The sequence below is a fragment of the Bufo bufo genome, chromosome 3, assembly GCF_905171765.1.
Source record: "Bufo bufo chromosome 3, aBufBuf1.1, whole genome shotgun sequence".
NCBI lineage: Eukaryota > Metazoa > Chordata > Amphibia > Anura > Bufonidae > Bufo > Bufo bufo.
This window is the reverse complement of record NC_053391.1, coordinates 587,323,000-587,344,623: the sequence shown is the minus strand read 5'-3', so window position 1 is coordinate 587,344,623 and position 21,624 is coordinate 587,323,000. Positions and strand designations below refer to the sequence as shown.

The window sequence follows — 21,624 nt, the reverse complement described above, 5'->3', positions numbered from 1 at the left end:
AACAAGGCAGACATAGCAGAGCTGGAGAAGGTCCAGAGGAGGGCAACTAAAGTAATAACTGGAATGGGGCAACTACAGTACCCTGAAAGATTATCAAAATTAGGGTTATTCACGTTAGAAAAAAGACGACTGAGGGGAGATCTAATTACTATGTATAACTATATCAGGGGTCAGTACAGAGATCTATCCCATCATCTATTTATCCCCAGGACTGTGACTGTGACGAGGGGACATCCTCTGCGTCTGGAGGAAAGAAGGTTTGTACACAAACATAGAAAAGGATTCTTTACGGTAAGAGCAGTGAGACTATGGAACTCTCTGCCTGAGGAGGTGGTGATGGTGAGTACAATAAAGGAATTCAAGAGGGGCCTGGATGTGTTTCTGGAGTGTAATAATATTACAGGTTATAGCTACTAGAGAGGGGTCGTTCATCCAGGGAGTTATTCTGATAGCCTGATTGGAGTCGGGAAGGAGTTTTTTTCTCCTTAAATTAGGAAAATTGGCTTCTACCTCATGCGTTTTTTTTGCCTTCCTCTGGATCAACTTGCAGGATGACAGGCCGAACTGGATGGACAGATGTCTTTTTTCGGCCTTATGTACTATGTTACTATATAAACATCTCATGTAAGATCACAGCACAGACTGTACTGCTACTAGATGCCTGTAGCTCCTCAAGTCACACAAAAATCAAACACTATAGTTTTTTGTGGCATCTTTGCAAGGTAGAGAAAGGTGAAGTCTAAAACTGTGCTGCATGATGCAGATTAATAACACACAGCTCTGTTGCATGATGCAGATTAATAACACACAGCTCTGCTGCAGATTAATAACACACACAGCTCTGCTGCATGATGCAGATTAATAACATACACAGCTCTGCTGCATGATGCAGATTAATAACATACACAGCTCTGCTGCATGATGCAGATTAATAACATACACAGCTCTGCTGCATGATGCAGATTAATAACACACAGCTCTGCTGCAGATTAATAACACACACAGCTCTGCTGCATGATGCAGATTAATAACATACACAGCTCTGCTGCATGATGCAGATTAATAACATACACAGCTCTGCTGCATGATGCAGATTAATAACATACACAGCTCTGCTGCATGATGCAGATTAATAACACACAGCTCTGCTGCAGATTAATAACACACACAGCTCTGCTGCATGATGCAGATTAATAACATACACAGCTCTGCTGCATGATGCAGATTAATAACACACAGCTCTGCTGCAGATTAATAACACACACAGCTCTGCTGCATGATGCAGATTAATAACATACACAGCTCTGCTGCATGATGCAGATTAATAACATACACAGCTCTGCTGCATGATGCAGATTAATAACATACACAGCTCTGCTGCATGATGCAGATTAATAACACACAGCTCTGCTGCAGATTAATAACACACACAGCTCTGCTGCATGATGCAGATTAATAACATACACAGCTCTGCTGCATGATGCAGATTAATAACACACAGCTCTGCTGCAGATTAATAACACACACAGCTCTGCTGCATGATGCAGATTAATAACATACACAGCTCTGCTGCATGATGCAGATTAATAACATACACAGCTCTGCTGCATGATGCAGATTAATAACATACACAGCTCTGCTGCATGATGCAGATTAATAACACACAGCTCTGCTGCAGATTAATAACACACACAGCTCTGCTGCATGATGCAGATTAATAACATACACAGCTCTGCTGCATGATGCAGATTAATAACATACACAGCTCTGCTGCATGATGCAGATTAATAACATACACAGCTCTGCTGCATGATGCAGATTAATAACACACAGCTCTGCTGTATAACACACACAGCTCTGCTCTGCTGCATGATGCAGAGTAATAACACGCACAGCTCTGCTGCATGATGCAGATTATTAACACACACACAGCTCTGCTGCATGATGCAGAGTAATAACACACACAGCTCTGCTGCATGATGCAGATTATTAACACACACACACAGCTCTGCTGCATGATGCAGAGTAATAACACACACACGCACAGCTCTGCTGCATGATGCACATTAATAACACGCACAGCTCTGCTGCATGATGCAGATTAATAACACACACACAGCTCAGCTGCATGATGCAGATTAATAACACACACAGCTCAGCTGCATGATGCAGATTAATAACACACACACACACAGCTCTGCAGCAGGCATCTTGCAGTGAAGCTAATGCTTTGCCGCCATGACACTAGATTCCTAACGTCTGCGCATGTGCGGTCACACCGTGTAACTAACCACCTGACGCAAGCGTCTCAAAGTTGCTCCTCCCCGCACGTGACTGGTCACATGACATTATCAAAGGTCCTGCAAAGATAGAGCGTCTACCTGAGGTAACTATCTAGTGAAGGACTGCTGGTAGTGTGTGTGCTGAGGACGCAGCCTGTGTGTAGGAAGCGGCTCTCCAGTGTGAACAGTCCCGTGCACTCTGGTGCGTGTGTGACTACAGGAGAAACCATTCCTTTGTTGTGTGCGACTGCCTTCTAGTGTTTTAGCTGCGGTGCATTGTGGGAGAGCGGCGGAGTTGTTTGGGTTAACAGGATGCAGCTAGAGGAAGGCGGGAACGACCGTGTCACGTGATATAAGAGGCGCGGCCATGGGCGGACATTTCCCATGCGAACAGTGGGACTGACATGTTCTAAGACGTCATTAGTGATCACCATAAGCGCTAGTACATTGCAGTGAGCAGGATTGTGAAGTGTCCAGACAGTGGGGCAGAGGGAGACGCCATCTTTATGAAGCCCTTTCACCAGGAATATTTTATGGGGAGTGGGCGGGGCTTCAGTCCGCAGCAGGGGGACCCATTTATTAAAGGGGATTTCTCCTATCCTCAGGACAGGTCACCACGACATCTGTCTGAGGAGGTGCAGCGCTCAATTGGACTCATTTGTCAAACTGGTGTAAAGTAGAACATGGCAACTAGTGATGAGCGGAGCGAGCTCAGATGCTCAGCTTTGTTCAAAACTTCAGAATAGCACTGTACAGAGATCCGTCTCCGTACAGTATCAGAATGTATGGGCTCCGATGAGCCGAAGTCAGTTACTCACGAAGTCGCGCGTGACTTTGTTGAATAACTTCGCTAATTGATTTTTAAAGTGGAAAACCACTTCAAAATTTGGAACCGAACTCTACTTCAGTTCCAACTAGTACCTCGGAACCGAAGCCGAGTTCAGTTTCAAGTTTTGAAGTGGTTTTCCACTTTAAAAATCAATTAGCGAAGTTATTCAACGAAGTCACCCGCGACTTCGTGAGTAACTAACTTCGGCTCATCGGAGCCCATACATTCTGATACTGTACACAGATCGATCTCCGTACAGTTTAAATCCAAAGTTTTAATAGCAACCAATCAGATTCCACCTTTCATTTTGGACAGCTGCTTTGGAAAATGAAAGGTGGAATCAGATTGGTTGCTATGGGCAACTAAACCAGTTCTGCTTTACACCAGTTTGATAAATGACCCCAATTGTTTGTATTTGTTCATCAACCTGCATGCCGTTTGGGGTTACAAATGAGCTCTTCACAAGCTCTGCCTCTAATGCCACCAGATGTAAGGCAGCTATCCTATAAGGCCTATTGCACACGTCCATATGGCTTTCTCAGTATTTTGCGGACTTCTATGTGTATTCCATTTTTTGCGGAACGGAACAGCTGGCCCCTGATAGAACAGTCCTATCCTTGTCGGTTATGTGGACAATAATAGGACATGTTCTATCTTTGAACGGAAACGAAAGGCATACGGAGTAGCTTCCATTTTTTTTTTTGCGGATCCATTGAAATTAATGGTTCCGCATACGGAACGCAAAAAAACTGGAACGTTAACAGAAAGAAAAAAAAAACGTCCGTGTGCAGGAGGCCTTAAGACATGGCTCGGATATTAAAGGGGTTCTGCACTTTATTTAAACTGATAATCTATCCTCTGGATAGATCATCAGCATCTGATCGGTGGGGGTCCGACACCCGGGACCCCCGCCGATCAGCTGTTTGAGAAGGCAGCGGCGCTCCAGCAGCACAGCAGCCTTCTCACTGTTTACCGCAGGCCCAGTGACGTCACGACTAGTATCAACTGGCCTGGGCACGGCTAAGCTCTGTTCACTTGAATGGACAAGATTAGGACATATTCTATAATTTGTGGAGACGCCACACGTAACGTTCTTTTGCCCATTGAAATGAATGAGTTGGTGTGTGAGCTGCAAAAAATGTCCGTAGTGTGTGTGACCAATGAAAGAGCCGCTCCTGTTTGTCAGTCTGCCTCCAGCTCGTTTACTTCAGGACGTGGTCATGTGTACAGCTACAGCCAATGACTGGCTTCAGTGGTATGCGTGACCGTGCCCATATCCAGCGGGAGGGAAGGTGAGTATTATTAGGTCATATACGCTATGGGGTGTAACAAAAAATTCTTAGAAAGTCCCTCGACAGTGCATGTAAAAACCTCATCTATCATTTATATATGGGATAGTTGACCCCTTCTGTACCTCATAAAAATAATAGCGGTTGCCAAAATGTTCTGTGACCCTATAAATGTATAGGGCTGTGGGCAGAGTGAATTTATACTGGTCACCGACCTTAAAGGTGACTTACAATGCTTTATAAGTTAATGTAGGTATTCACCTCAACTTCTGCAGAACCTCTTTTTGAAGAGTTAAGGCCTGTTTACATGGGCCGATGCACGGGCAATTATCGGGACTGAACTGAACGTTCTTGACATTTCTCTGATGGGTGGCACATATACACGAGACACTTATAATGCCTTAGGCCTCATGCACACGACCGTGCCGTTTTTTGCGGTCCGCAAACCGCGGATCCACAAAAAACGGAAGCTGCCGTGTGCCTTCCGCAAATTACGGAACGGGCGGCCCATTGTAGACATGCCTATTCTTGTCTGCAAAACGGACAAGAATAGGACAAGCTAAATTATTTTGCGGGGCCTCGGAACGGAGCAACGGATGCGGACAGCACACGGTCTGCAGCTGAGCCGCCAAAACTGCTTGTCAATTTTGTATGTGATTCCGCCCCTTCTGTAGAGCAGTTTTTCTCATAGACTTCAACATAAACAGAAAATCTGCAACAAAAGCTGCATAAAAACCTCACAAAAACACCAAAACATGATAAATAGTGCGGATTTTCTGCACACAAATCTGCATCGTGTGCAGGTAGCCTTAGGCCCCTTTCACACGAGCGAGTATTCCGCGCGGATGCGATGCGTGAGGTGAACGCATTGCACCCGCACTGAATACTGACCCATTCATTTCTATGGGGCTGTTCACATGAGCGGTGATTTTCACGCATCACTTGTGCGTTGCGTGAAAATCGCAGCATGCTCCTCTTTGTGCGTTTTTCACGCCCCATAGAAGTGAATGGGGTTGCGTGAAAATCGCAAGCATTCGCAAGCAAGTGCGGATGCGGTGCGATTTTCACACACGGTTGCTAGGAGACGATCGGGATGGAGACCCGATCATTATTATATTCCCTTATAACATGGTTATAAGGGAAAATAATAGCATTCTGAATACAGAATGCTTAGTAAAACAGCGCTGGAGGGGTTAAAAAAAAAATAAAAAAATTTAACTCACCTTAATCCACTTGATTGCGGAGCCCGGCATCTGCTTCTGTCTCCTTTGTTGAATAGGACCTGTGGTGAGCATTAAGTACAGTTACAGGACCTTTGATGACGTCACTCCGGTCATCACATGGTCCGTCACATGATCTTTTACCATGGTGATGGATCATGTGATGACCGGAGTGACGTCATCAAAGGTCCTGGAATGAATGCTCAGCACAGAAGGAGACAGACGAGATGCCGGCAGCGCCAGCAAGTGGATTAAGGTGAGTTAAAAAAAAAATTAACCCCTCCAGCGCTAGTTTACTATGCATTCTGTATTCAGAATGGTATTATTTTCCCTTATAACCATGTTATAAGGGAAAATAATACAATCTACAGAACACTGATCCCAAGCCCGAACTTCTGTGAAGAAGTTCGGGTTTGGGTACCAAACATGCGCGATTTTTCTCACGCGAGTGCAAAACTTATTACAATGTTTTGCACTTGTGAGGAAAAATCGCGGGTGTTCCCGCAACGCACCCGCACCTTTTACTGCAACGCAAGTGTGAAAGAGGCCTTAGGGTACTTTCACACTTGCGGCAGGACGGATCCGACAGGCTGTTCACCCTGTCGGATCCGTCCTTCCGCTATTTCGCCGTGCCGCCGCTCCGTCCCCATTGACTATAATGGGGACGGGGGCGGAGCTCCAGCGCAGCACGGTTTTGCACGGCGAAAGGCCGCCGGACTTAAAGTCCTGCATGTCCGACTTTTTAGTCCGGCGGCCTCTCACCGCGAACTGCCGTACTGCGCCGGAGCTCTGCCCCGTCCCCATTATAGTCAATGGAGACGGAACGGCGGCACGGCGAAATAGCGGAAGGACGGATCCGTCCTGCCGCAAGTGTGAAAGTACCCTTAGGCCTCTTTCACATGAGTGTGACGGATTAGGTCCGGATGCGTTCATTGAAACTCGCACCATTTTGCAAGCAAGTTCAGTTGTTTTGTCTGCGATTGCGTTCAGTTTTTTCCGCGCGGGTGCAATGCGTTTTGATGCGTTTTTCACACGCTTAATAAAAAACTGAAGGTTTACAAACAACATCTCTTAGCAACCAGTTAAAAAACGCATCGCACCCGCACTTGCTTCCGGATGCAATGCGTTTTTCACTGAAGCCCCATTCACTTCTATAGGGCCAGGGCTGCGTGAAAAACACAGAATATAGAACATGCTGGGATTTTCACATCAATGCAGAAGTGATGCGTTAAAAAAACCGCTCATGTACACAGACCCATTGAAATGAATGGGTCAGGATTCAGTGCGGGTGCTATGCGTTCGAGGTCACGCAATGCACCCGAGTGGGAAACTCGCTCATGTGAAAGGGGCCGAAATGTGGAGTTTCACTTGTGGTTGGGCACATAGAGGAATTGAAAACTTGCTGCCAGGTTCCCCCCAGATTACACCAGAGCTGTATGGCAGCAGCTTTCTGCCCTCTTCACATTCAGAATACGTACACCAAAGTTTCCATTCCCTGACCAAAAGCATAGGTCTTGAAAATGCTGAAGAATTGAAACACAAAGTATGCTGGAAAGCTGAATAGATTTTCATTATGTGATGATTAATGGGGTTTGCCGTATTGATTTACATGCCGTCAATGTCTGATCAATGAGAGTGCACCCGCTGGGATCGCTATTAATGTGTCCCCCTTATAGACGTTCATTTGCTGTATGCTCACCTACCTAATAACTCACCTACCTAATAACTCTTTTTCTTATTTTTGTATTTTATGTGGTGTCGTTTGCGCTTATACACAGCAGTTGATTTCAACCAGCAGAACTGCAGTGTAAAGCCTCATTCACACGTTCGTGTCCGTACTCAAATCCGTGAGCAGTTGGTCAGTGATGCGTCCGTGAAGGATCCTTGTTGGGTCCGTGTGTCCGTTTTTCACTGTCCGTGTTGCATCTGTGTTTCACTGCCACTTAACAGCTGAAAAATAATTTTCAAAGCATCTTTTCTTACTGATCCGTGAAACATGGATGCAACACGGAAGGAATCCGTGTTGCATCCGTGGTTTTCACGGACCCATAGACTATAATGGACGTGATGGATCCGTGAACACGGACAAAATTGAGCATGCATCCGTGCTGATGTCTGAATACACACAATAAAATGAATGGGAACGTGTGCTGTCCGTGGAGAACACGTACAGCACACGTCCGTGAAACGCTGGCCTGTGAATGAGGCTTAAAGCAGGGAGGACAGATCAATTATATTAGACTGATGAGAGAGTAATTCATACTACCTGGCATCCCCTTTAGGCATCCCCATTGTAAAAATGCCTATTCTTGTCCGCAAAACGGACAAGAGTAGGACATGCTATATTTTTTTGCGGGGCCACGGAACAGAGCAACGGATGCGGACAGCACACGGAGTGCTGTCCGCATCTTTTGCGGCCCCATTGAAGTGAATGGGGCTGCACCCGAACTACGGTCGTGTGCATAAGGCCTTAGACATTACTAGGGCAGGGCAATTTCGCCCAAAAAAAAACAAACTAGATTTTTTTCAATCGAAGGAAGTTTATCTATTTTGTAGAGTAATATATATTTTCCGGCTGACCTGTTGCATTTGCGCTTGCAGATGAGCCTCTATGAGTAAGGCCGAATGCACACGGCCGTGAGCGGTCTGTGGTAACACGGCCTGGATTCCTGCTGAGAGCAGGAGCGCACAGCGTCATTGGTGCCGCCGCTGCACTACAGTAATACACTCATATGATCTATACGAGTGTATTATTGTAGTGCAGCGGCGGCATGAAGCGCACGGCAGGAATCCAGGCCGTGCTACCACGGCCGTGTGCATTCGGCCTAACAGTGGGGCAGGGGGGGCATTGCCGTTACATATGGAGGCTCTGATCTGGGTCAATACAATCACATTGTTGCCACATTCCAAGAGCCATAGCTATTCACTTTTACGCCAGTGTAACAGTATACAGTTTTTTGTCGGAAGGGACGTAGTTTTCATTGGCACCATTGTGGGGTACATCGGTCTTATTGATTAGCATTTATTTTTGGGTTGTTCACAGGACAGTTTAACAATATCTTTATTGCATGGATTGAACGGCAATAGCATAGATCTGTGCGTGTTTTTTTTTTACCACTTTTACAAAATAATGACACCTTTTTACAGAAAAATGGCTTTATTTTTTAAAATACACTTTATTAACCGTCCTTAAATTATGTTTTTAGCCCCACTAGCAGACATCACTTTTATTATGCATTGGTACTTTGTATACTAATACCTTATAGCCTATCACTGTGTCAGTGACAGACTTAGGCCTCTTGTACACGACCGTGTGCCCCCCGTGGTGGCATTGCAGCCCGCATACGGCGGGTCTGCAATACACGGTGCAACGGCCGTGTGCATTCCGCATCACGGGTGCGGACTCATTCACTTGAATTGGTCCGCAATTCCGGAGATGCGGAACGGAAGCACTGAACGGAACTTGTCCTATCTTTTTGCGGAACGGATGGATCGCGGACCCCATTCAAGTGAATGAAGTCGCGATCCGCATGCGGCACGTTCGGTGCCCGTGCATTGCGGACCGCAATTTGCAGTCTGCAGCAAGGGCAGCACACGGTTGTGTGCAAGAGGCCTTAGGCTGAGTCTGTGGCACAGTCTAAAAGAAATACAGTCATAGCAGGACTAGGCCCCCGGTTGCCATGACAGCACATCAGCACACCACAATTCTGTTCACAGGGGTGTGACAGGGAGCCCTTTTAACTTCCTAGATGCCGCGGTCACCATTGACTGCGGCATATAGGGAGTTACACGGCAGGCATTGGAGTTATCTCCTTTCTGGCCGTTACAGTGGGATCCCGACTACAGTCAGAGGTGGGTCCCGGTGATCAGTATCAGTGCAGCCTGTATGAGGCCTCTACAAGCCGCCTGAGCCAGGGTTAATGATGTGAGCGGCAGGGACTGAACACACTGCATAGCCTGCACTGATACAGCACTCTGGACAAAAAAATTGGATTTTTCAATATTTCAAAAAACAACTTCACTGGGTTCTGAAAGGGTGAATTAATTTAATTAATTGCCCCGCCCTAAACACTACTGACAAGCTGTCCGAATCCTTTCTTAGGAAGTCATTCTTAGGCTTTATCCACAAAACACGGAATGGCGTCTGTGTGCATTCCGCAATTTGCGGAACGGCACGGACAGCAAAGTGCGGACAAGAATAGGACATGTTATATATTTTTTACAGTCCACGGAACGGAGCCACGAATGCGGACAGCACACTTTTGCTGCCCCATTGAAGTGAATGGGTCCGCATCCAAGCCGCAAAAACTGCGGCTCGGATACGGACCAAAACAACGGCCGTGTGCATGTAGCCTTATCTGCAAGATAAGGCCTTGTGCACACTGCCGTTGTGTTTCTGTCTGTGCCTCTGCACCGCAAAAAAATAGAACTTGTTCTATTTTATTTTTACGGTGTGGACGGATCACGGACCCATTCAAGTTAAATGGGTCTGGATCCGTCACGGCTGCCGCACAGATGGGGTCTGCGCAGTGGGGACCGCAAATTGCAGGTCCCAATGCACGGAATGGCCGCACAACGACCGTGTGCAAGAGGCCTCATAGGGAAGGAGCTATATTCTGAAAGAGCTTGATGGTCTACAGCTTGCTCAGACCTCATGAACATTTGTGGACACTTGAGACCTGAGAATTGTGGAGAATGAATTAAATTGCAAACTTAACACATCCCCTGTCAACAGGAGAAGGGATAATTGTCTGATTGGTGGGGGTGTGACCGCTTGGACATCCACCGATCGCAAGAAAGGAGGTCTGAAGATTGCAAGGCTTGGCCATCTCCAGCAGTCCCATAGAGATGAATGGAGCAGCAACATGCATGGTCAACTGCCTCTCCATACAGAGTGACCCCAACAGATCAGACGCCTATCCCCTTTCCTCTCGATAAGGGGTTAGTTTAACTCTTGGCACCAGCACTTTAAGTTCAAGAAGTGTCCACTGAATTCATAGCTTTAATGAGTGAAGGCATCTGTCAGGAATTATCGCCAGCTTTACTCATGTAGTATGGTGCTACCTAGTGTTCAAGTGTATACCAATGTGTAGGTCCATCTATTGGGTTGTGTGCTGTTGGTCAGGTGTGCTCATTCCCCGTCTCCACAACCTGGTCTCTGCATAGTTATCCTTAGTTCACTGCAGACCATCCGATAGAAATCATTTTCTGCTCTGCTAGTTAGGAAAGTATACTATACTGTCAGCTGCCAGAGGGGGAAGGAGACTGATTCTGTCCTAGCAACTCAGATTAGCAGTAACACCAAGGGGGACGTACTAAACTATTTTTATGCTAGAAACACAGCAACATTTTTTAAAACTGCTGTTAAGGGGGTTGCCCCACAAAATGCTTTTTTTTTTCTATCCACAGGATAGGAGATTAGTGTCATTAGCAAGGGTCTCATAGAGTGGAATGCAGTGCAGAAGACATGCACAAACCCACTCCATTCAAATGGGGTAACACAAGACTGTTGTGATTGGCAGCGACCCCAGTGGCTAGACCCCCGCATGACGCACACTTATCTTGTGGATTGGGACAACCCCTTTAACAGCCTTTCAGGACTTTTGGTATGAAATGGTTTATGGAAATACCCCTTTAAATATCGACTTTTTTGTTGTACAGGCTACAGCACTGGAGAAGAAGGTATGATTGTCGCTCAGTCCCAGCCTAATGCATCTCCTGACCGATATGCCGAGGAGAATCCTGCTGATGGTTTCCTACAAGCAGAATTAGAGTTGAACTTGAAGCTGGGAAACCTGCTCTTTCAGGATCCGGTAAAGTATGTGTACAACCCCCTGTTGTATGCCTGGGACCCTCACGAGAAGTATGTCCGGACGTACTGCCAATCGAGAAAGGAAGTGCTGTTCTTAGGAATGAACCCTGGACCGTTCGGGATGGCTCAGACAGGGGTAAGATCCTCCCTGAATGAGGTTAATTTGTGCTAAGCGGACAGATTGATCTTTTTTACATTTAATTGCGTTGGTGCCATATTAACCCGCATAAAATTGCTCAATTAAGGGCGTCTTGAGCATTTTGCACCATTAACTCATCTCTGATACAGACACTTGTTAGGCATTTCTTCATCCATTTCTTTCCTGTAATAAATCTGTCAAGGTTTACTTCATTATAACTATACCTGCCATATACCAGTCCTGCCAACGTTGTCCTACTCGCTTGTATCCTCGGCTCTATAAATACCAGGCCTGACACCCAGACTAATGCTCAAAAAAAGAGCATGAAATGTGTTAATGGCAGATGGAGAGACTGACTGGGAGTGGGAGGAATGACACTCCATGAAAGGGTCAGACAGGCTTGCCCGCTGTGATAATTGGTTACACCTCTCTGCCCCATTCCTTTATTAAGCTGTGTGATCATTTTGAGATCATGCCAAACTGCGTCATACCTCAGCTAAGGGAAAGAATTATGTGGCTATGAGTTGCTAGAAATTGCTAGCCAAATTGGAACATATATCCCTTATATTATCTCTGGATCCATAGGTCTATTTTTCACACAGTAAACCACGAAAAAAGTTTGTTGGAAAGATATTTTAGGGTGGACTATGTTATTCATCAATGAAAGGCTTCAATTATTTTTACTTTGCAGAAGGTCTTAGGCCGGGTTCACATCACGGTTTTGTTTTTCGTTCTTCTGATCCGTCAGAAGCACAGAAACATAAAAATTTTTAAAAATGGATCCTTTATTTTGAGCATCCTTTCGTGTTCATTTTGCATCCGTTTTTGTCAGTTCCCTTAGAAATCCATTATTTTAGACCTTTTCTTCTGTCTAAATTAATGGATCTCTGATGCAACTAACAAAAATGGATGCAAAATGAGTACAAAGGATGCTCAAAATAAAGGATCTGTTTTGTTTTTTGACGGATCAGAAGAACGGAAAACGAAACGGTGATGTGAACACGGCCTAACATCAGCCGGCACCTCAGCTTTTGTTTTATCCTCAGAAATGATCACTGACAACAATCTATAGCATTGAAAAGTGCAGAAATAACTATCACTGAGAAAATAACGACTTTTCTTATAAAACTTAACTTTTACTTCATTGATAATAAAATAATACCCCACAATGTATACAATAATTAATAATGTATTGTGCCACATAAGAAAAACCGAGCCTTGGAGATAATCCAATAAGCATCAATGATATTGGCAGCATGGTAATGGCATCCTGATGTGCCAATATCATTGATGCCTATTGGATTATTTATTTTTGGTCCCCTGATGAAGCAGCTCACATGACACTGGGGAAACGCGTCGGGACAATTATTCATCACACCTTGGCAGGGTCACAGTAGGTGACAGCGAGGGCTTAGCCACCGAGAGGTGGGGTCGCCCCTTTTGGGGCGGGTGCTCCGCCTGTAGGCAGGGGTAGTGTTTTGAGGGATTCATCAGGGAAAGATTTTCCCCTCCCCACTTCTCATCTATCAAAGTATTCAAGCCCTTGGTCTCCAAAACTGTAAGTTGTTGCATCTTCAATGACTTGGATGTTACTATCCTTGACTACGTCCAAAGTAAGGCTCTGTTTTTCTTATGTGGCACAATACGTTATTAATTATTGTATACATTGTGGGGTATTATTTTATTATCAATGAAGTAAAAGTTAAGTTTTATAAGAAAAGTCGTTATCTTCTCAGTGATAGTTTATCCTCAGAAATACCTCAGCTAAAAATGCATTGAGGCATTTATAGCAATGTATTGCAGTAGTTTTCTGGTGCAATTGCATCAAGAGGAATGGTGTTCAGCTGTCTTAATCAAGTCCTGGGCCTTTTTTTCCGTGCCCGTGATTTAAAGGGCATCTGTCAGCGGATTTGTACCTATGACACTGGCTGACCTGTTCCATGTGCGCTTGGCAGCTGAAGACATCTGTGTTGGTCCCATGTTCATACATGCCCGCATTGTTGAGAAAAATTATGTTTTATTATATGCAAATGAGCCCCTAGGAGCAACGGGGGCGTTGCCATTACACCTAGAGTCTAAGCTCTCTCTGAAACTGCTGCGCCCTCTGCACTTTTATTGACAGGGTCAGGGATGATGATGTTTTCAGTACCTGATCCTGTCAATCAAAGTGCAGAGGGCGCGGCAGTTGCAGAAGGAGCTGAGCCTCTTGGTGTAATGGTAACGCCCCCGTTGCCCCTAGAGGATCATTTGCATATATTAAAACATCATTTTTCTCAGCAATGCAGTCACATATGAACATGGGACCAACACAGATGCTTTCAGCTGCCAAGTGCACATGTAACAGGTCAGCCAGTGTCATAGGTACAAATCATCTGTCAGCTAAGTTACATACTGCATTCAAATTACATATTGGTATATACCAGTAGGGCTATGTTCACACTGTGTTTGGGCGAACACATTTGGCATTTGCACTGTGAATGCTCCTGGGACAAATGTCTGGAGTAGCCATAGGCCCTCATTCATGTGATAGAGACAGAAGAGTGTCCATTTGTCCCCTGTTGTGGCGGCATAGAAAAGAGCAGCAGACTACACTTTCCTCTGCAGTGAGCCAAAAATGTATTCTGAGTGTTTATATGCTTTTTACATGGTTGACAAATGCATGGCTATACTGTAACATATGTTGAAGGTATATATCAGGGAATATCCAAACCTCTGTATTTACATCATTGCATGCACCTATTTTCTCAGGTTCCATTTGGGGAGGTTAAGCATGTCCGTGACTGGCTTCAGATCGACGGACATGTCGGTAAACCACAAGTGGAGCATCCAAAAAGACCTATACGTGGCTTTGATTGTCCCAACAGCGAAGTGAGTGGTGCTCGATTTTGGAGTTTTTTCAAGTCCATCTGTGGCCAACCTGAAGTCTTCTTCAAACACTGCTTCGTGCACAACCACTGCCCGCTCATATTTATGAATCAGTCCGGCAAGAATTTGACTCCGACAGACCTGCCTAAAGCACAGAGGGATTCGCTCCTCGATATCTGTGACGAATCCTTATGTCAAGTTGTCAAGACTCTTGGGGTCAAAATGGTGATTGGGGTTGGCAAGTTTTCAGAGCAACGCGCGAGAAAAGCCTTGGCTGCAGAAGGCATGGAGGTGACTGTGAAAAGCATCATGCATCCGTCCCCCAGGAACCCGCAGGCCAACAAAGGATGGGACAGTGTGGTGAGGGCGCAGCTTCAGGAGCTCGGAGTGATGCCCTTACTGACTGGCTAACAGGACCTGCCATTAGTAATCGACCGAATGCCTCCTGACACACTACATTTACCACGTTCATTCCAGTCGTTTACATGTCAACACATGTATGTAAGATACGGATCAGATCTTGTATGTTTTTGTACTGTAATGTTGTTGGTGTATGTGTATTATATACAGTATTTTCAGAAACGAATCAAAACAGTTCCCAGCTGCTAAACAAGCAATGTCCAAGCTTCCTGTAGAGCCTCTGCGGCTCCTTACTGCCAAGCAACGAAAGAACAGATGGAATGGTAATCTCTTCTTGTGCGACCATGTATAGGATCACACCTGAGCTTTTATGAAGGTAATTGGAGAGATTTTCTATAGCCAATTTATGTATTATGCTTAACCCCAGCACTCATAACTCTCCGACTTATGTATGTGATATGGGGGAATCGTAACATATGGCCTCCTTTCAACATCACTTCAGTTTACATGTAGAATTAAAGTAGGGACTTTAAAATTGATGGGCAATCAATATGAGATTGATTGGATCATAACTTTGCACCCCCCATTAATCAGCTGATTAGAGGGATCACGGTGCTCTGTCAAGTGCCATGTTCCTTGCCAGGCACAGCTTTGCATTTCTTCTGTGTTTTTCACCCGCGCCTGGTTTTGGCTCACAGTCCCTGACCAAACACTGACGTGTGAACTTGATCTAAAAGTATGAAGCTGTGTCTGGCAAATAGTGAAGGGGATGTGGCGATTGAGAGTTGAACCCCCAATCAATCTTGTACGCTGTAATGTTCCTCGGACGTTATGTGATTGTGGCAGCCAAACTCCGCTGTGAGATGTAGCTTTAAATGGCTGCTGCGATCTCGTAATTTGGTGTAAGGAAAGTGAACAGGAAGGCCTGAGGAAAGAGGGTAGTGAAGGCGCAGGAAAGGTAAATTACAATTTGGTTTATTTAGCCCATGTGAAAAGCGGATTCAGAAATGTTGAACCACATTTCTACTTTATGAACTTTGGTTTTCAGTTACAGTGTATATTTATAATCCAGGGTTCCTCCCGGCAAATTGTCTCTATAGATTTCACTCTTGTGATCTGCATTCTGAGAAATGTAAGGGGAGATTTATCAAAGTGGTGTAAAGTAGAACTGGCCTAGTTGCCCACAGCAACCAATCAGATTCTACCTTTTGTTTTCCAAAGGAGATGTCAAAAATGGAAGGTGGAATCTGATTGGTGCTGTGGGCAACTAAGCCAGTTCTATGTTACACCAGTTTGATAAATGACCCCAGTAGTTTCTACATCAGGTAATGTACAGTAATCTAAAAAAACTAACTATGCCACTACAGTATTACCTTGTCATCAGTTTCCAAAGACAACCAGCAGAACTGTGAATGCAGCTCTGGACTCTAAGGGTCCATTTATACGTCCATATGAATGGTCCGGATCCGTTCCGCAATTTTTGCGGAACGGGTGCGGACCCATTTATTTTCAATGGGGCCAGAACGGATGCGGACCATCCGCTGTCCGCATCTGCAATTCCGTTCCTGAAAAAAATAGAACATGTCCTTTTCTTGTCCGCAACTGCGAACAAGAAAAGGCATTTTCTATTATAGTGCCGGCGATGTGCGGTCTGCGAAATGCGGAACGCACATTGCCGGTGTCCGAGTTTTGCGGATCTGCAATTTGCGGACCGCAAAACACCTACGGACATGTGAATGGACCCTAAAGGTGGATTTACACAAGCCAGTTATCGGGCAGATTATTGGGAACGACTGTTCCTGCGAATGCTTGTTCCTGACAATCTGTGCATGTAAATGTGCCCCTGATGAACAAACGGAACACTCGTTCATCAGGTGATCCTGTCGTTTGTGGAGGCACACCAAGTCATCGTTTCTTGCGGTCTGCAGCTGTATAAGGACGAGTGATTGCAATAGCCTTCCCTCGTCCTCATCATGTGAAGGAGATCACTGCATGTAAATACTGCGGTCTCCTTCACTTACTGAGCAGCCGACTCGTTCCTTCCCGACAATCGGCTGCTACATCGTGCACTGTAAACCCAACTTTACACAGGCTGCAACTCAGAACTTGTGTTAATTAGGCAAAGCAAAGTTATCATTTTTATATGTTATATCTAAACTGTGTGAACAATTCCATGGAAATGGGAAGCCTGGCTGCCTCCACTATCGATAAGCCGCTGAGAATGACATCACTAGGACATTACTAAGGAAATCTTGAAAACTCGCTGGCGTTCTTGAAGAATGGACCTTTATAAAACATCCACATAAGTGTCACTGAAGACACACCTCACGGAGGTAGGGAGTCCATCCTCCACCTCTACTCACTGATTTGTTTTGCCTTCAACAGCATGTTGTCAAAGGACAGAACATACAGATGCACAAGACTAATATCTTAGAAGTGGCCTTCTATGTTTTTATTGAATTTTACTGTGTATTTGTATTAATTTTGTTGCACTCATCACACAGGAAGAACATGGTATTTTCCTAGATCAGGTTTGTTACTTGGCAAAAGAAAATCCATTGACTCTGTTTTGGATAAAATTGTCTGACTTTACATCCTATTGTATTTGTATATTTTTTTTTTACTTGTTATCAAATTTTTTTATTTTATTTTTTAAACTCACCCAATACAGCATAAAACAAGAAAAGAGCATATACTCACCTCTACCAGCCCCTATTCCCCTGCAGCAAGGACTTCATCTTCACTTGATGCGGTGGTGCTGTACCTGCCTATCTTGCATACAGCTACCTCCATTGCTATACGGCACATCACCACTTAGACTGTAGCAGTGACATGTAGTATATAGGGACATGATCGCTGCAGCCAAACAAACACAACCTAGCAGGGAGGAGCAGAGCGGTTGTGCTGGCAAAATTGGTGAGGAGATGTTATTTTCTCACAAAACGCTGCCTTTTTTTTAGTAACTTGGGAAACCCCTTTAGTGTTTGTGATGTATGCAAGAATCATGTCTGGTCTTGTATACGGTATTGTACATATGTTTGTCAGTAGGAAAATTCCAAATCTCCATATGGAACTATCCAGTTTATTCTTTCCCCCAGCAATATGGTTTCCAGCAGTACTACTATCGCCTTTGTGTAAACCTCGTGTTTTGTTAATTCCTTTAATAAAAAATAAAAAAACAAGAGTATTCCAGGCTTTGTGACTGGCGCCATCATCATTATTCCTTATATCCAGTTAGTTTGCATTTCCTGAGTTTCCGGGATGTCTTCTCCTGAAATTTTTATGACATCCATTCTGCTGCTTCACTAACCACCGCTGTGTGGTGGGAGAGACTTACTCATTGGTAGCAGGTGATTTCAGCTCTGCTCTTGCCATATGCTGTGCTGTTGGCATCTTCTGTTTTAGAACCTGGTGCGCACAGGGAAGAGCCTGGGTAGCAATAAGACGAGGCGGATGGCTTGTTACAAGTCCTAATGTATGTCTAGAAGGTGCAGTGAGGCAAGGGGCACGAGCAGGCTGTTTTATTGCACTAATAAAGTAGCCCATCTAGCCTCATTGCTTATGTAAACCGTTCTCTCTCTAATTAAAGGGAAAAAGATGACAGTGTTGTCACGTCTGATTCTGCCTGCCAACAGGACCAAGTTTGTGTAAGTATCCGCAAGTGCGGTGGCAGCGATCAGGTGGGATTTTTCTACGGATTTTCAAAGTGCAGGACATCATTGTGTCATCATCATGTATATGTGTGAAATACATATACTGACCGAACAGTAAAAGCGTGGATGCATATTTTTTTAAGGTGATGGGCCCCTATGAGCCCCATCATGGACAGTTCAGGGACATCTTTTTTAAGATGGGGGAAATTCCCTTTCATTGTATATGATTATTATTTTATTAGTAGGGGACACAATTGGTATGGTACACGATCGCTCATAGGAACCAGTCGGTATAATTCTGGTTCAGGTTTCTATGGTGCTTGTTTCTGTAAATGACAGAAGGTATAGTCCATAATGGTTGCTTTCACTGTATAGGGTCACGATGATCATCCAAAATGGTAATGTAACCTCTGAAAACCTGTTGACCTGTAAAGCTCGTCAATCTGTGTTGGTAACATTTTCCTGTACGTAGAGGAGCACAGTGTTACACAGATTGCTCTAATCCTAATGGCACTAAACAAGAAGAATCGGACAGTCGCATCGCAAAAAAGCTATATAGTGGCCGTAATCTAATTTCCCATGTTTCTCCCCCACTTCCATGACTTATAAGGATCAGGTGGGCTTCTTTCTGCTAGACACGGCTAAAAGTTTTACCTGCGGTATATATGCACAGGGGTTGCTAATAGCATTTTGCGAGCAGTAATGCCGCTGCCCGGTGCTGCAGTGCTATTTCTGCCACTCTTGAGTGCTGTCAGCAGAAGTGATGGATGGCCTTTGGCGCAGTGTGCTGGTCAGAGGCAATCAGCAGTCCCTGCTAACTTAATTCACTGCTTCATAATCTACCATGGGTCCACGCGGAATTGGCTTAACCCCTTAGACACTTTTAGAGTTATTTTACAACATGATTTGAGGAAGCATTGTTCTTACTACCAAGATTATGTTGCCCTCAGATCCTAGCAGAAAAAAATCATGTCCTGTAGGCTAATGGGACCTGGCAAATTAGATGAGGAGAAAGGGCTTGAAACTGACCGACTAGGAAGCGAAGGAGAATGAAACTGGAATATAGACTGTATAATAAAATTTATTAACCACCTATCGGACCAGACAGGTGAATAACCTTGACCTAGAGAAATAGTTTAAAAAAAAAAATAAAAAATTCATAGTCTGGTCCATTTGGAACCATTTAATAAAATAATTCTAGAATGAAATGTGTTCTTTGGTGTCCACTCATACAACTTCCTGGATTTTTTTGCATTAAAAAATAGCTGGACCAGAGTCTCAATGGGATTTTAGTTAGGGGGTATGCCTGGTTTTGTTTAAAGGCTATGTACACCTTTGGGGGCATTTTTTTAAATCTTTGCATTGTACTGATCTTGAGCTAAAAATCATTTTTTCAATTGGTCTTTATTAAAAATATGGAGCCGTTTTTCTGTACAGAGCTGAGATGCTCTAGTAGCAGCCTGTGGATTTTCTCTCATCTCCATCAGTTGGGGCGGTGATAGGCTCCTTATCTTTGCTCTCTGACCTTATAAACACTCCTTTCAGTTCTTATCTTACTGAAGAATGTGGCTTAAATAAGTGTTTATAACATCTTAGTGGTTTAGAGATAAGGCTTATTAGATGGCACAGGTGAAAGGTCCAGTCACACAGTTGGAAAAACAGTTAACCCTTTGTTACAGAACTGCTCAATATTTTTAATAAAGGCCAATTGAAAACATGATTTTTAGCCAAAAATGAGTAAAGTGCAATCATAAACAAAAATAGTGCTTCCTAATCAGAGCATAGCAGGTATGTGAGGGCGATATGGACACACGACCGATGACATCCTTAAACAAAAGTTGCAGCTCAAATCTATTACATATTATAAAATGCTCGGAGGCACATGGGTGACCTGGGAGCCGGTTACTGACAGTGCAATCATTTATTGATTTCTTGCTTTTATTTGATCACATTCGCACAGATCTGTGACAGAGCAGCTGGAGGGAAGCCGCAGCTTGCAACTAACCATTTACTAGGATGATTTTCTGTTACAGGTCAAGACTCGAAAAAAAGCACAGGGGAGCCTTTACGAAAAACCTGGTGGAAAAGTTAACCACAAGAAAAGTAGTTTAGCCCAGGTGATATAAGGTTTGTGTGTCCTATAGTGGAACATAAACTTATAAAGATATCTCCCACCCCACTTTATATAGTGGGTTCATGTAGTACCGCATGCATTGATATATATATATTCATTACCTTAGTGCAATCAAGGCATATCGGGGTAAAATGTTATTTGGACATAATTGTTTTTTGTGCATATGCTTTTAGTAGAAGTAAACAGTCTTCCATTACACGGTTTCCATGCACGCCACTTTAATGCAACAATTTAATAGCATTCTCGTGTCAATTTCAGTCTACAGTCATTACTGGAAATGTAGAACGTTAATAGCAGTAAGGGCTCATGCACACGACCGTTGTTGTTTTGCACAGATCCGTTGTTCTGTATCTGAGTTTATTTATTTTTTCTGATTTAGGTCCTCTTCCGTTCAGTTATTCCACAAAACATATCCATATGGTTTCCATATGCGATCCGTTTTTGCGGATCAGAAACGGAAACAGTAACTTATTAATCACCAAACTCATGAGCAATATGGGCTGGGCATAGCATTTCTACAGTATGGATCCGCAAAATACAGATAACATACGAATGTGTTCCGTGTGCGTTCCATATTTTTTGCTGACCCATTGACTTGAATGGGGCCTGGGATCGTGATTTACGGACAATAAAATAGGACATGCACTACTTTTTTGCGGAACGGAAACGGAATGCACACGGAGTACCTTTCGTCGTTTTTGCGGACCCATTGAAGTGAATGATTCCGCATACAGTCCGCAAAAAAAACAGAACGGAAGCGGAAGGCAAATACGTTCGTATGCATGATCTCTAAGTGTGCAAAGCGTAAACAATAGACAAGGGAGAAAATCCAGTCCACTTGCAAAGGTTGAAAAGGGAAAAAAAAGGAACGTGGGAATTACAAACAGCGTCTTTTTGTTTTGTCTTTTCTTTTTTTCCCAGTGTACTGAATGGCGAAATATCACCAGCGATAGATAACAGAAGCACAGAGCAATACCGCATTATGCAAACGGGAATTCTGTAGAATCCACCATTGTTTTATTTCTTTTTGCACGTCTGGCT

The 21,624-nt window shown here is 44.2% G+C and overlaps 1 protein-coding gene across 2 annotated transcripts; it reads left to right on the top strand.

Annotated features, from left to right (window-relative positions):
• The first annotated feature begins 2,346 nt into the window (after window positions 1-2,346).
• On the top strand, window positions 2,347-16,309 carry SMUG1 (single-strand-selective monofunctional uracil-DNA glycosylase 1). Of its 2 annotated transcripts, none has more exons than XM_040425845.1 (3): window positions 2,347-2,386; window positions 11,282-11,568; window positions 14,320-16,309. In XM_040425845.1, the coding sequence occupies exons 2-3, from the start codon at window positions 11,305-11,307 to the stop codon at window positions 14,845-14,847; spliced, it is 792 nt and encodes a 263-aa protein (XP_040281779.1). In that variant the 5' UTR covers window positions 2,347-2,386; window positions 11,282-11,304; the 3' UTR covers window positions 14,848-16,309. The 2 variants fall into 2 exon arrangements, with proteins under 2 accessions (XP_040281779.1, XP_040281778.1); XM_040425844.1 differs by lacking the exon at window positions 2,347-2,386 and adding an exon at window positions 2,746-2,847 and having other exon boundaries at window positions 11,280-11,568.
• Window positions 16,310-21,624: the final 5,315 nt, after the last annotated feature.

Bases quoted from the DNA above. Each gene is read 5' to 3' on its own strand.
- SMUG1 (XM_040425844.1), top strand. From the start codon at position 2,789: ATGAAGCCCTTTCACCAGGAATATTTTATGGGGAGTGGGCGGGGCTTC. The intron at 2,848-11,279 runs GGGGGACCCATT...TTTTTGTTGTAC, and splicing joins CGGGGCTTCAGTCCGCAGCA to AGGCTACAGCACTGGAGAAG. The intron at 11,569-14,319 runs GTAAGATCCTCC...CTATTTTCTCAG, and splicing joins TCGGGATGGCTCAGACAGGG to GTTCCATTTGGGGAGGTTAA.